The sequence below is a fragment of the Sebastes fasciatus genome, chromosome 20, assembly GCF_043250625.1.
Source record: "Sebastes fasciatus isolate fSebFas1 chromosome 20, fSebFas1.pri, whole genome shotgun sequence".
Lineage (NCBI taxonomy): Eukaryota > Metazoa > Chordata > Actinopteri > Perciformes > Sebastidae > Sebastes > Sebastes fasciatus.
Genome location: NC_133814.1, coordinates 13936134 through 13949576, shown reverse-complemented (window position 1 = coordinate 13949576; position 13443 = coordinate 13936134). Strand labels below are relative to the sequence as shown.

The 13443-nt window shown below is 41.2% G+C and overlaps 2 protein-coding genes across 4 annotated transcripts; both read right to left on the bottom strand.

Moving 5' to 3' along the window:
• Positions 1–3708: 3708 nt before the first annotated feature.
• Positions 3709–9337, bottom strand: mylpfb (myosin light chain, phosphorylatable, fast skeletal muscle b). 2 transcript variants are annotated; one of them, XM_074620276.1, is made up of 6 exons: positions 6983–9337; positions 6311–6409; positions 5119–5299; positions 4885–4963; positions 4733–4781; positions 3709–4645 (listed from the first exon to the last, which is right to left on the bottom strand). In XM_074620276.1, exons 1-6 carry the CDS (start codon positions 6983–6985, stop codon positions 4541–4543), a joined length of 516 nt encoding a protein of 171 aa, XP_074476377.1. In that variant the 5' UTR covers positions 6986–9337; the 3' UTR covers positions 3709–4540. The 2 variants fall into 2 exon arrangements, with proteins under 2 accessions (XP_074476377.1, XP_074476376.1); XM_074620275.1 differs by having other exon boundaries at positions 7190–9337.
• Positions 9338–9824: 487 nt separating this feature from the next.
• On the bottom strand, positions 9825–13170 carry LOC141758660 (sesquipedalian-1-like). 2 transcript variants are annotated; one of them, XM_074620273.1, is made up of 4 exons: positions 13048–13170; positions 12536–12649; positions 10981–11284; positions 9825–10441 (listed from the first exon to the last, which is right to left on the bottom strand). In XM_074620273.1, the coding sequence occupies exons 2-4, from the start codon at positions 12617–12619 to the stop codon at positions 10002–10004; spliced, it is 828 nt and encodes a 275-aa protein (XP_074476374.1). In that variant the 5' UTR covers positions 12620–12649; positions 13048–13170; the 3' UTR covers positions 9825–10001. The 2 variants fall into 2 exon arrangements, with proteins under 2 accessions (XP_074476374.1, XP_074476375.1); XM_074620274.1 differs by lacking the exon at positions 13048–13170 and adding an exon at positions 12853–12973.
• Between the last annotated feature and the right edge of the window lie 273 nt (positions 13171–13443).

The following is a 13443-nucleotide window of genomic DNA, read 5'->3' as shown; positions in this document are numbered from 1 at the left end:
CCTGCACGCTATTTTCCAAAATAAAACACTCACTTTTGTTTTAAGTAATAAAACATCGAGTTATAGCCATAGTATCATCTTTGTTCGGTATAAATGTTTCCAATTAGCCTCATTGTTGTTGTTAGCCTACTTATTTGCCAGATTCGTTACCGGTATTTGTAAAGCGACATATTTGTAGCTTTTATTTTGAAGGCAGAACGTTTTGTTTGAGTTATTTCTACTTCCTATTTTGGTGGCGACGTCACTGGGTCACGTGATTCATTGATCTATTGATTTTGGTCGTATATGCCTATAAATATATTGATATATGGTAGCAAGATATAATGTTTTGTATAATTTATATTACAGTATATGATTTAATACTTGGGCACTGAGGAACTGTGATAATAATAATAATGCTAATAATAATAATATTGATAAAAATAATAATAATAATAATAATAATACAAAAAATAACAATAGTAATAGCCCAAGAATGTGATTTGCAAAATGGATGAATAATACATAAAACACAGACGGAACTGACGGGGAACTAGTGATAATAATAATAATAATAATAATAATAATAATAATAATAATAATAATAATAATAATAGCCCAAGAATGTTATATGGAAAATGGATAAATAACACATAAAACACAGATGGAACTGACGGGGAACTGGTGATGATGATAATAATAATAATAATAATAATAGCCTAATAATGTTTTTTGCAAAATGCATAACTAATACATAAATCCCAGACGAATAAAAGCGTCAGTATCATTTATGATGCTACATTAAATATGTATTCTCTGTCAGTCAAGCAAAAGGAACTAAAAGCCTCCCTCATAGTTGTGTGACATGTGTCCAATACAGTGTATTAACAGGTGTCTTCCCTGCTGTGGAAAATGTGTCTTGCTTTGAATAATGCATGTATTTTCTCAGTGTTTAACTTGACACTCTCATTCATCACCAGTCACTTTCCATAGCCTGTCAACATCTGTGGTTTGCAAATGGTAAATGAAATAGCCCTTTAGGTAAATTACGTGGTTCAAAGCAGAGATATTTCACGGCATTTACTTCCTTTATTTTAACTTATGTGGTTGTAATACATCGAGAAAAATTACAATTAACCCTAACAGAAAAATATTTGTCAAGCACTCTTAGGCAGAAAAAGTAGAAAAGTTATATAAATCCTCTATTCAGTTGTGCACATTGATTTAAAATGCAAACATGTTTTGACCTCACAGGGTTTTCATCACAGTGGAAATAGATTGATTACACCAGGTACCCATATAGACAATAGATTACAATGGACACACACAAATAAAACAACTATCACAATGATATCAAAATATTGAAATCATGAAATAAAATGAGATCATGTACATACAAATCACATCATGCAGTATAGTCCCATCAATAAATACAACTAGGAAGGTTATTTATTAAAGTACTTTATGCTGTATTTTACTAGATAAATATACTCTCTCACACTCTGCCCAGCTCTAGACAGCTGGGGAAATGTCTGTTACTAAAAACTGAAAAGACAAAACAGAGTTTCATTTCGGCTTCCAACATTTTAGCCAGTCCAGTTTTCCCATATTGTTCAAACACAGGAAGAGTGAAACTGTGTTACCTATTAAAGTGATGGTCATCACTGGAATCATTACATCACAAGTAATGGTGTCTTTATCCAAGCTCAAAAACCTGATCACCAAAGAAGTCATTATTGGAGGAACATAGGTGGTAAAGGTAACGATCATGTTAATGATGATGATCTGCAGAGCCTTCTGCTTCTGGGGGTGGATGTCTTTTCCTCCAGGGTTGGATCTCTTCAGGGTCCAGAGGATGGAGAAGTCACAAAATCCAATAACAGGGAGAGTCAAAGCAAAAAAAAGGATTGGGGCGAGGCCAGTCAGAACCTCGCGTGCGGTAGCAAAATAAAACCCATAAGCAACCGCCACAGTCCAAACACCGACAGCCATCAGGACCCTGGGAGTCAAACTCTTTCTCACCCGATATGTAATCGGATGAACCACAGCCAAATAACAGTCAAGACAGATGCAGGTTACAAGGAGAGGCCTCCCACACAAATTGAATGAATATAAGAACATCATAAAGCTTGTATACAGAAGGTTAGGCCCATGTTGCATGTAATACAACTGTGGTAGAAGAAAGAGCAAATACAGGGCATCCATTACAGTGATATTTGAGACATAGACATCATTGGGGGTGAATGGGGTTCCTTTTCTTCCTTTCTGAAACATGTCCACAAGTAAGGCAACACCTCCAGGAAATCCAAAAACAAAGGAAACTGAAGTGACACATGTCCAGAAGATAATACCCTCCTCACTGCCTTGACAGACCGAAGAGATAGCAGATGTTGCATTAGCAGTGATATTAATTAACCAAGACATTTAGATTTGTGGTCTTGCTAAAAAAAAAGCAAAAAGCACTATACAACCTTTTTTCCCTCTCTTATTAATCAATTGAAAACACCTACAGCGACTGAACACACTAAGCCGACCTCTCGCTGCTGTAAAGTAAAATGACAATATGACCAGCTGTGTTTGAGAAAGTGCTCTTGATTTGAATAACGTAGGTGCAGCAGTGAATATTAAAGTTGACAAGCCACACAATCACCATCTGTCACATCAATTTTCCACCCAGATTTGAATTAGTTTTACTGTAAAATCAGGAATGGAAAATAATTCAAATGTTCAACAAGTGAATGAAGTAGAACCTGTGTTAGATGGGTCATTTTAGGCCACAATGGTGCACCCAAAGCATGACAATAACAGAAACACATCTAAAGTCAGGTCATATTAAAGGAACAGTGTGTAACATTTCCGGGGATCTATTAGCAGAAATGGAATATAATATTCATAACTATGTTTTTATTAGTGTATAATCACCTCAAACTAAGAATTGTTGTGTTTTCGTTAACTTTCATATCTACATAGGGAGCGGGTCCTCTTCACGAAGCCCGCCATGTTGCTCCGCCATGTTTCTACAGTAGCCCAGAACGGACAAACCAAACTCTGGCTCTAGAGAGAGCTTTTTACGTTACCTGAAGGTCACCGTAGTTCTCAAACACGCTTGTGAAACTGAGGTAACGTGAGCCATATGTTGGAAAACGGTGGTACCGCCAGCCGCCGTCTGACTGCCATTGCTCCTAAAGTAGTGTTATTATGGTAAGGATGACCTCTGAGCGAGGCGTACAGCGTTACCGCGGTCTTACCCTCGATGGCTCACGTTACCACAGAAACTTCTCTAAAAAGTCTGTAAAGGGGGGACTCGCTGGTACCCATAGAACCCATTTTCAGTCACATCCCTTGAGGTCAGAGATCAAGGGACCCCTTTGAAAATGGCTATGCCAGTTTTTACGCACCAAAATTTAGAGTAAATTGTTTTATCAGTCCAATCACTGTGGTGTCATTATGATATCTGGCAACACAGTCATATGTGAACAGACTGTAGAGTAAGGGACTAAGGCAACAACCCTGTATGCCAACCTTTCATATTAGATTCAATGTTATAAGTAGGCTTCAATTATCAGAACAATTCAGGCTCCATCATGTGGCTCAAAGGTGTACTGCAGATATAAATGTTAAATAAAAGACGACAGAAGAAATTCTACAAATTAATTTGGCGACCCTAATAAAATCTCCTGCGACCCACCCACACTTAAACCAACACACACAGCGTCATACGAAAGATAGTGGATTTTATTTGTACTTCTTTATTTGTTACAGACACAATCACAACAACAGGAGAGAAACAGCGGTGAGAGGGAGGGAGTAGAGTAAAAAAACAAAGACGTTTTACTTTTGTTCCTTTCTTTCCTGCCTCCCGCTCACCATCTTTCACCATCTCTTTCCCTATTTACAAGATTTTTCCTATTTTCACTGCAACTTTTCCTTTCATACCTGCGTTTAAGAGAGGGAGAGACAGGTTAAAAAGAAGGGGGGTAGGCAAACTATTATAGTACAGTACTCCCACTCTTTTACTGTGCACTCCTCTCTGTTGCAAACAAAGGGACGAATCCATGAAACACTCTGAGTCAGGTTGAGACTAAACAGACCGCAGGCTGCTTTACTTGTTTCAAGTAAGTGACTGTGCATGCACCACAGCACCCAAGAGACACTTCTGACTGACTTTATACACTGGACCTCATACATGTAGGTATGATGCATGCACTGCTGGCCTCAACGCAGAAGGACAGAATGAGTGATGGCGGGAAAAGAAGGAGCAACAAGAGGCAGGGACAGAGATAGAGAGAGTGTTTCGGTGCCACAAGATTATTTTTTATTGAAAACAATCCCATGTCTCCCTGTTGGTACTCACACACAAACAAACCCCACAGCCTTCCGTCCTCTCACTGAGTGTCTCCATAAAGGAGACAAGTCTTTTTTTGTAGTGAAGCAGAGAGAGCGGGCCGGGGGGCGCGGAAGTGTGCGAGGAAGCCACGTGGTCGGAGAGGAAGGTTGGTGGAGGTCTAGTACGGGGTTTGAAAACGGAGGTAGAGATCTTGAGAGATTTGGGTTTTGTACTTTACTCCTCTTCCTTGTCTTCTCCGTGTGTGATGACGTAGCAGATGTTCTTGTAGTCCACATTGCCAGCCACATCAGGGGGGAAAGCAGCCCACAGGTTGGTCATCTGGCAAGGGGGGGAGATTAAAGAAAAGGCGTTACAATCCCGAACAACTAATGACAGGATGAGCGAGACAAAGACGGATCAACTCACCTCCTCAGCGGTGAACCTGTCGCACTGGGTGGTCAGGAGCTCCTCGAGGCTGGAGGGAGAAAATAGAGAAAAATGAATATCAGATAGTCTATTGTGATGGATGGTAAGTTAAAGGTAAGTAAGGTAAGGTAAGGTAAGGTAAAAGCCCTTACAATTCCTTCTTGATGGCTCCAGTGGCCTCAGGGTCCAGGACCTTGAAAGCGCTTACGATAACGTCCTCGGGGTCAGCACCTAATAGTCAAAGCAGCCAATTAGTCTCAATTATAAAGTATAAAAAACAAGCCTAAATAAAGAATCCTGAATTATATCAAACATGTAATGTGGGGAAAATATGTATGAAATAAGACAAAAATGTGATGAGCAAGGTGGTGCATGTGTCGACGCACCCTTCAGCTTCTCGCCGAACATGGTGAGGAAGACGGTGAAGTTGATGGGGCCGCTGGCCTCCTTCACCATGGCCTCCAGCTCCTCATTCTTCACGTTCAGCTGACCCATGGTGGCCAGCACGTCCCTGAGGTCGTCCTTGCTGATGATGCCGTCTCTGTTCTGGTCGATGATTGTGAAAGCCTGCCGGGGACAACGCAAAAAGAGAGGAGAGGTTATAGTCAGTAAATAGAAATGAACCAAAGGATCACCGCCTCCTCAGGTGTCATCCAGAAGCCCTCAAACTCTAAATCACAAGTGATTAAAACAGTGAAAATTGAGATCCTCACATTTCATCATTAAGACTTGGTTATGATAATTATTTGCCAGAGATAGCCTGCCAACATAAGCGTGTAAATGTGGAGGCGCTCTCCACCTCTCGTCCCACATAGCTGGGCGTAGCACCCAGTGAAACCAAAGATGGCATGGCAAACCTTTTGGGACTTGGCAGCTGGTCGGCCACTTGTCTTTCTAAGGTGTTAAAATGGTCTCGGAATGTGAGACGAACCCGTTGCGACATTTAAGGAGACGGTATCGATTACAGCTGTCACCCCAACCACCCACCAACCCTCCCTCTTTTTTCGGCCTTGTGACTAAATCTGATGACCCTGTCCTCAATGTTATTTCAGCTACTGTTGTATCCTGTTTTCTTTACACCTGTACACTGAGGAAAAGCCCCAGAGAGACTTTTTGTAATCTAACAACACAAATCTCCTTTATTATTCAGAAAAACTTTCCTGAGGTAACAAAAAAACATGTTCCTCTTTCTCTTCCATAAACACAGACTCAACTTCAAATCTTGTTGTTTCTACCTTGAGCCCCTCTTTCCTGCTTTGATTAATATTTCTGTCCACCAGCTGTTGGGCGGCATTCTAGTGGGGTCACACAACGAGTGTTTCGACTCTCTGAAGAGGATTACTGAGCCGCCCCGATGGAGAGGTAGCTGCTGTCATCGGAAAAAACACTGATTTACTGTCCTGTCCTGCTGATCAGGATATTCTCGTTGCCACCTGATGAGGTCTATAGCTTCCTCGCGTTGCCCCCCAGAGGTCAAATGCTACGTGGAGGCATTGCAGTGTACAAAATGTCCCCTTTAAGACCTCAATTTTTACGGCTAGGGAACTTTTGAAGTACGTGAAATTTGGAAAACTTTACCTCCTTGTACTCCTGGATCTGGCTCTGCTCAAACATGGAGAACACATTGGAGGATCCACCCTCAGCCTGCTGCTGCCTCCTCTTGGCCTTCTTGGGTGCCTGGGGAAAAGAAAGGTAAAATACACTTTAAACATCAACCAAACAGACTTTACTATAAGATGCAGTGATCCTGGATAACTCTAACGCAAAAAAAAATACGAAGGATGTCAAGGATGCCCTCTGTGAGAGGTCACAAACAAAAGGACACAACGGAGTCTTTTTTGTTTCGGTAACATCTACATCCATATTGTGGCTAAGATCAATGAAAGATTGCTCGAAAAAAAAGTCTAACTAAATTACTGTATCTGTTGGCTTTTGACAAATTGCCAAACAAATCACACGTTTTCATCACAAATAGTTTTTTCCTACAAAAGAAATCTGTCCATTTTCACCCAGTTTAGTGTAAATTACAATGTAATGGCTTTGGGCACTACAATAATAAGCCAAAACATGTTGTATTTCTGTATTTCATCAAGGATAAGTTTAGCCAAGCAGATAAAAGTTAAGACTCCAAATCCACATTTTGTGAGGCTTCATGATGCTGTTGGTAATCCAGATAGCATCTGTATCAGTGATGCTTTCATCTCATCAAATCAAATCCCTGTCCTTCCAAGGAACGTGGCCCACACTCACCATCTCTCAAGTTTTTGGGGTTGTTGGTGGTCAAGAAGAGAAGCCTACGCCAAGCCGATGTGACTGACATGTAAGCGTTGGCCCCTAGGGGCCTTATATACTAGCCCACGGGGGGCTAACTTTAGCCACACCATCAGGTTTGGCTGGAAAACAGAGCTGAGGGAAAGTAAGAGAGAGAGGGAGGAGCGAAGGGGCGGATCGGCTTACCGGTGCTCCAAAATAGGCCCCAGGAGTCTTGGAATGAGGTGAATTCAATGCCAACACACAGGCCTGACTTTCTGTCATCTGTGGACTAATATGGACAAAGTGACATGACAGGACATGCTGAGGGACACCTGACCTGCGACTTCTTCTTCTTCTTGGGTCTTTGTTCTTGTTCCTTTTATATCCACTGTGAAAAAATTGCTTTGATACAAACACATGAGGAGGATTAACAGCAATTAACAGCCTCGAGCTGCTCAGGGTGCCAACACGTACTCGCGGTTGACATATCCTGAAGTCACCACCTGTCTAAATGATAGGTTTGTGCCCTGCTTTTGGCAGCAGCAGGTTGTATAAACAGTCATGAAACTCAAAAGCAGTTGGCTGATGATGGATATTGGTCAAGATCCAGCAATGACACGCGACTACTAGGCCTCTGCAGGCAACTGACCTTGCATCAATGAGATGTGTAAACAGTCCTGTGATACCGACACAGGTGGCAGGAAATACTTCCTGCAAATGGTTGTTTAGAAGAAGAAAAAGCCTCTCTTTCATGTTGCTTCATGGCTTTGTGCATTGTTAGAAGTGAAAAATGCCATAAACAGTTAGAAAAAACGAAAATAAAATATCAGATATTGACAGAATTTTGTTTGCAAGAGAAGCAAACAAATCAAATATTTAATCGTTCTCTGTAATAGGAGGACTCTGTTAATGTCTGTTTCTATGACAATAAGTCATATCTGTGATGGGAAACAGCAAATGACGATTGGACTAAATAAGCAGCTTTCCCACCGTGGCTGCACTAATTTAGGATGCTCATGGTGGTTCCCAGTATAGTTGCTTTAGAACAGGAGAACAGCGGCCCACCCACTAAACTCCATATATGAGCTCCATAGGCTGCCATCAATCATGCCACCGACAGCTAAGACATGTATGTATTGGGATCGAGCACCGCTGTGAACCAATACTTCATTCATTCGTACGCCTGAGGGACCAATATGTCTTTTTCTTTTTATATTCTGGGTGTTGATTTTATCTGATCCTCCCACAGAGAATTATTTGCAGATAAGTGAGCAACAGTTGAATCCTATGTGAAGAAGGTCACAGACACTTCAAGTATGGGCTTGAAGGTGACAGGGGCAGAAAGACACCGAGCTCTGTCAAAGACCATAAAACTAGACAGCTGTAGAGACCGAAATAGCGCTGGCTCCCCCCCGCCACCATTCTCTTTCTCAGCCATTTTGACTCTCTTGTAAAATTCGACAGACTTCGCCCTTATTGGCCAGCGTTGCTCCCGTACAACTCTTTTTTTTTTACCCATACAGTCACTGGCTTTGAAGGGAAAGGAAGTCTAATTTACTGGGATATAGACAAATTGGGTAATTAAGTGATCAATAACATTTGATTAGTGAATAACAGGGCTCGGTATCACACCTCAGTTTGGTATTAAAAACAAGACAGCTGGCATCAAATTTCTCGTAATCCTGTTTATTCATACTTTGATCAGATAGGTCCTGATTTGAAATCACAGTTCCGCAAATTTTTTACTAATTTATTTCGACAAAGGTCTTGTTTAGCTGTTTGTGTTTGGACAAGCTGATCAATAGTCTAGTGCTGTTCATATGTAATGACTTGTTCTGTTCCCTGGTGGTGGCTCTTGAGGCTAATTTAGGCTATAGACTTATTCTGAGACTAATTAATCAAAGACGATGTAACTGAATGTACAATGGAATGAATGTTTGTGAAAATTTGAACGACCACTTTCTTAACGTAACACAGATGTGATGTTGTAAACAGTATGTATACAATGAATATGATGTTCTGGATTTCGGACCCCAGGAAGACTAGCTGGTACCATTGGCATCAGTTAAGGGGGATCCTTTTAAATAAATAAATATCTTAAAGGTTTCAGAAAATTTATCATTTTGGTATTTGTATAGAAACTCAGGTATCAAATCAGCATTATCAGTATCACACTAGAATTAACGCCTCATGGTTGTATGTCTCCGGCCACCAGTCAAGTTGCAGTTTATATCCATGCCTTTCTAAAATGTCATCACTTTATCCTGTTAGACATTTCTGTGAAATTGTCATAATTAGCAATTTAATTCTCGAGTTATGCAAAATACGTGTTTTGTCAGGTCACAGTGACTAATCAGTTCATCCTCGAGTCCAAGTGGACGTTTGTGCCAAATTTTAAGAAATTCCTTCAAGGTGTTCCTAAGATATGGCGTTCACAAGAATGTTACGGATGGACGCGCACAACCCAGCCATGGCTGTCGCCGGCGCAGAGGCATAAAAATTACCACGGCCACATAACATTTTCGATTCCGATTGGCTGATAGGATTGATTTCTGGTAAACGGACATGAATGATGCAGGTCTTTGTTTGCAGTTTCTAAATTAAGGCACCGGTTTTAAACTATTTAGTTTCACTATTACAATTTAGTTCTTCATTTCTGCTATCATGGAACATAAAACTTGTCGGGTATTGTCCCTTTCTTTAACGATACCCAACCCGACTGATTAGGTAGACTAGATGGACGATGTAGAGCACATAAAGATCAGTTAGATGGAGGCCGCATTTGGATGTGTGACCTGTTCACACACCTGAAATCACTTCACTGTAACAAAGATCAATAAAGCATGAGATCATTTATTGACTCTATGGCATGAGTAAAAAATAAACAGTATGTTCTTGAACAACAAATATATACAAATATATCCCAATAATAATTGTTGTAGCTCAAATTCCTATTTACAAAATAGCTTTGCAATGCAACCGCAGGTAAAATGAAGTCGTATACACTTCCCCCTTTTTATCCAAAATCTATTAAGTTTCCGCCCTCGACAGCTTCCTCACCTCGTCCCCTCTTTGACCAATCAGCAATCAGTTCCTTCACCTCTTTTCCATAATCTTCATGCAATTTGGTGAACTCCTCCTTGGTGCTTAGACACAGCCCGGACCACTCCCCCAAAGGCGGAGCAGGAGTGTTAACGGGCACCACGTTGGCGCTCCTCTTGGGCCAGAGTTTGGGTGATCTCTTACTGGCTGACTTGGACGGAGTGGTCGGAGTTAGGAGCATCTGATTGGAGGTCAGACTGGTTCCTGCCGCCACAGCTACTGCTGCTGCTGGATACGCCGGTGGCGTTGAAGACCGTGTGCTCTGGAAGGCTGCAGGATATCCTGTTTCTGCTGTGTTGAAATTTGGCATGACGAAAGGGTTGCCTGGTTTACTGGGGAACTCGCCTAATGCATCTGATGAAAGAGAAAACAAGACAGAGAAATACATAAATAAGTTACATTAACAGAGAGGCTAAACCTGCTGACATTACACTGCACTCTTTTTGCAGAGTTTTGTTTTCTTGTATTTTAGAGTAACTATTTTATTTTCTAGCAAGACTGCAAAATCAGAGGATAAAAACTGGCCTAACTTTAACACTTCAGCTATGACCAGCATCACTCTTGACTTACCGTGGCACACTTGGCAGCGAAATGTCTCTTTCTAAACTGAAACGTGAGGTTGAAATGTATTGCAATCAAATACAACTAAAACCACAAAACTAGTTGACTTTACCGTTTTGGTTTTCAAAATTTAGATTAGTACTAACTTGACTTATTGTGTTTAAAATGTCAGACAGATGTTATGACATTATAATGTCTGCATATTATGTACCACAATGCACTATGACGTCTGATGTGGAGGCTATAAACAGTGGTGCCTCACACAGCTGCGCTCTAGAACAAAGGGCAGCTCTCTTTCACCCACAGATAAAAAGAGCCTGTCCGTCTCTCACCTTTGTACTTCTTCTCCAGATCCATCACCAGCACGGCCAGGTAGCTGTGGTTGGCTGACAATAGGGCTTTGATCCAGCTCTCCAGACTCTCCTGGTCCTCGGCAGCAAACTTGTACGTCCGCAGTCCCGGCTCGCTCCACACCAGCGAGAAGGCGAACTGCTCCTCGGACTCGCACAGCTGGACGGTGCAGCCCTCCAGAACAATCACTCCCGTCACGTCCCGGTCGGCCGGCCGGTCCTTGTAGAAGAGGAGGTTCCCCTTCAGCACGCACCAGCGCTTCTGATAGGAAGTCTTTATCTCGCCCTGTGGGATAGTTGTGTGACAGTTTACTGACTCCTGTACAAATAGCTCATTTACTCAATTTCTTACACAACAGTCTGGTGAAATACGTAGCTCCCTGGGAGGTTAAATGGAAGTGTTTCATGAAATTCACCAATAAGGGAAGTAGAATTTGTATTGTTTCTGTTTCTATATGCTTAGAAATTCAAAATAATATATTATTTTTGAAAGCTGTATGGATTGACTGCCCTCCAGATAACTCAAGTATTCAAGCTATTTATTCTATCTTATAACATGTACTTTGATTTGCCTGATTTTAGTTAAAGCTGCAGTGGGTAGAATTAGAGCGAATATGATTAAAAAAAAGTTATTTTTATAAAACGGTCACTATATTTTGACAGTAGTGCATGAGACAGGAAATAAAAAAAAATCATGTGCCTCTGTGTCCTCCAGTGCTCCTAATGGCATCTGCAAGATTTCACATACCGGAGGAAAACAACCAATCAGAGCCGAGCTGGAGCCTGCCGTCTCTGAGCAGCTGTCAATCACTCACGAACTCCAATCAAACAATCACCTGCTTAGCAGCAATGATCAACATTACTGCCAAGCAGGTGAAATATAGAGTGATATTGTGGTTTTAGCTGACGTGTGTCGCCTTATGGTACGTGTCCACAGGGGCATTTTTTATCACGAGGGGACGTGACGCTTTCCCTCTGTGGGCTGCTGTTCCCAGCTTTCAAACCGGAAAACAGTATGGAGGCTCGTTTGGAAACTTTCTTCTCTTATTTCACGAAAATAGTTCAACGAAATGTGTTTCTGAGAACATTTGAGGCGAGAAATAATCCATGCAGTTGCTGAATCTGTCTTTATTTTGGATCGATAACGTTTATTTTAAAAGATTCTCGGGAGTCTCGAGAGGCGGCGAGTCGCGTCGGACGCCTGTGATTTGCATAAAGTAGACTAGACCTCAACTTTATACAAATGAGGAGCGGGCGACTTGACGCTCCGTCTCTCAAATCGTGCCGACACGCTACCAGAATGCATTGCACGGCTGTTTACATACACAAAAAATGGGAAGCGTGAAAAGGACGGAGCCTGTGGACACGTACTACCTAAACTAAAACGTACTGTTTTGAGCGATGCTCGTTCATGTCTATGTAGAGCGAGCACAAGTGCGAACAACAGGACGCTGACTTTCGTTGACTTAACGGCCACAGGTGTCGCTGTTAACAAGCATTTCTGATTCTTACAAACAGTCCCTTTAAAGTGTCCTACCTTCTTGTGGAGGTAGCCTTCTTTGTCCACAGGTGAGGCGCTAGATTCAAAATAGGTGGTGGCAACTTTTTCATCAAACTTCATTTCAACATCCCAGGCTGCGTTGACCTGAACCTACAACAACACAGACAAAACAACAACAACTTCCCCATTTATTACCAGACTGTGTAACATTAGTATGTTTATGGAAAATGAACTAGCTTAATGTTTAACACTGTGTCTGTGTCTTTGCAATAAGGAAATGCTGAATTTAATCCAGTTAAAACAGTGAAGTACACAGTTTAATATTGTTATTATTAGTTTGGAAACGTGCCAACCTGACGCCATTAATAGCTCAACCGTTTTAAGGCGTTACCGTCGTTACAGTCCAACGTTGCCCTCGTTACCGTCCGCTTGTTCATAACTGACTCATGCAGTTCCGGTTTCCATGTGTAAAACATGTTTAACTTTGATTTGAGAGAAACTGCGAGGTCAGACTAAGTCTCACTTCCACATGGTTAGTGTTTACTCACCGGTAAGAGTTGAGTAAAGTGTGTTTCGGTTTCCTCCTCTGGGTGTGTGTCAATCACTTCCTGGTTGCCAAGGTGAGGGCAGCACTACGTCATCAGGCAGGAACTAAACTGTAATGTTTTTTTGGTTTTTTTTATCTATTTTATTAAACAAATTCAAATTTACAAACAACATGGCTCATAGATTATTGCATTCAAGTAAAAGGGACAAGGTGCATACAGAATAAGAACAAATAGAATATGTAAAATTATACATGAAATTAAGACATGAAAATAATAATAAATTAAATTAAGGGCTGTACATGTAATTCGTATTCTTCTATTATACTAAGAAGTTTCAATGCATTTTTTTTCATGAATTTAAGGGCTTTTATGTAAGAAAGGAACTCGGAATGAAAC

Excerpts from the sequence above, each read along its gene's own strand:
- mylpfb (XM_074620275.1), bottom strand. The coding sequence starts at position 7,267 with ATGACAGAAAGTCAGGCCTGTGTGTTGGCATTGAATTCACCTCATTCC. Across the intron at positions 6,410-7,189 it reads GGGCCTATTTTGGAGCACCG|GCACCCAAGAAGGCCAAGAG; the intron begins GTAAGCCGATCC and ends TCTTTTCCCCAG. Across the intron at positions 4,782-4,884 it reads GGAGCCATCAAGAAGGAATT|CCTCGAGGAGCTCCTGACCA; the intron begins GTAAGGGCTTTT and ends TTCTCCCTCCAG.
- LOC141758660 (XM_074620273.1), bottom strand. The coding sequence starts at position 12,619 with ATGAAGTTTGATGAAAAAGTTGCCACCACCTATTTTGAATCTAGCGCC. Across the intron at positions 11,285-12,535 it reads AAGGCTACCTCCACAAGAAG|GGCGAGATAAAGACTTCCTA; the intron begins GTAGGACACTTT and ends ACTATCCCACAG. Across the intron at positions 10,442-10,980 it reads TCTGGAGAAGAAGTACAAAG|ATGCATTAGGCGAGTTCCCC; the intron begins GTGAGAGACGGA and ends CTCTTTCATCAG.